The 389-nt window shown below is 64.3% G+C and overlaps 1 protein-coding gene across 1 annotated transcript in view; it reads right to left on the reverse strand.

The window, feature by feature from the left end:
* The window catches only part of LOC104547203 (CMP-N-acetylneuraminate-poly-alpha-2,8-sialyltransferase-like), a 5,848-nt gene extending 5,484 nt beyond the window's left edge, over positions 1-364 (reverse strand). Inside the window, exon 1 of the mRNA XM_010192801.1 lies at positions 252-364. Coding sequence (XP_010191103.1) covers positions 252-364 — 113 coding nt within the window. The remainder of the gene's footprint in view (positions 1-251) is intronic.
* Between the last annotated feature and the right edge of the window lie 25 nt (positions 365-389).

Below are 389 nucleotides of genomic sequence, written 5' to 3' on the forward strand. Positions count from 1 at the left end.
CCCACGCAAACCCCCCCCCTGCCGGGAGCCGCATCGGTAGCCCCGTCCCGCACACGCTCCCTTTGCTCCCTCCTTTCCTGCGCCGACCAAGGAGAGCTCCAAGTTGCTGTGGCACGACAAGGGAGTGGGCCACAGCGCGGACAGCGCCGAGGAATCTGAAGACCCGGGTGGGGCCGCGGAAAGGACCTCAGGCAGCAATATAGCCCCACCGACCCCTGGTGAGCCCTCCTGGCGCGGCGGCCTGCAATTACCCGCCGAGCGGTGCCTCCTGGCGCTCCTCGGTCCGCGCTATTTCCTTCGTCTTATAAAAGATGAGGAGGAGACTAATCGTGCACACAGTCCATCTCTTCCTGACTGAACGCATGTCTTCTGCGAAACGCGGTCCCCCT

This window comes from Mesitornis unicolor, unplaced genomic scaffold (genome assembly GCF_000695765.1).
Source record: "Mesitornis unicolor isolate BGI_N332 unplaced genomic scaffold, ASM69576v1 scaffold9239, whole genome shotgun sequence".
NCBI classification, from domain to species: domain Eukaryota; kingdom Metazoa; phylum Chordata; class Aves; order Mesitornithiformes; family Mesitornithidae; genus Mesitornis; species Mesitornis unicolor.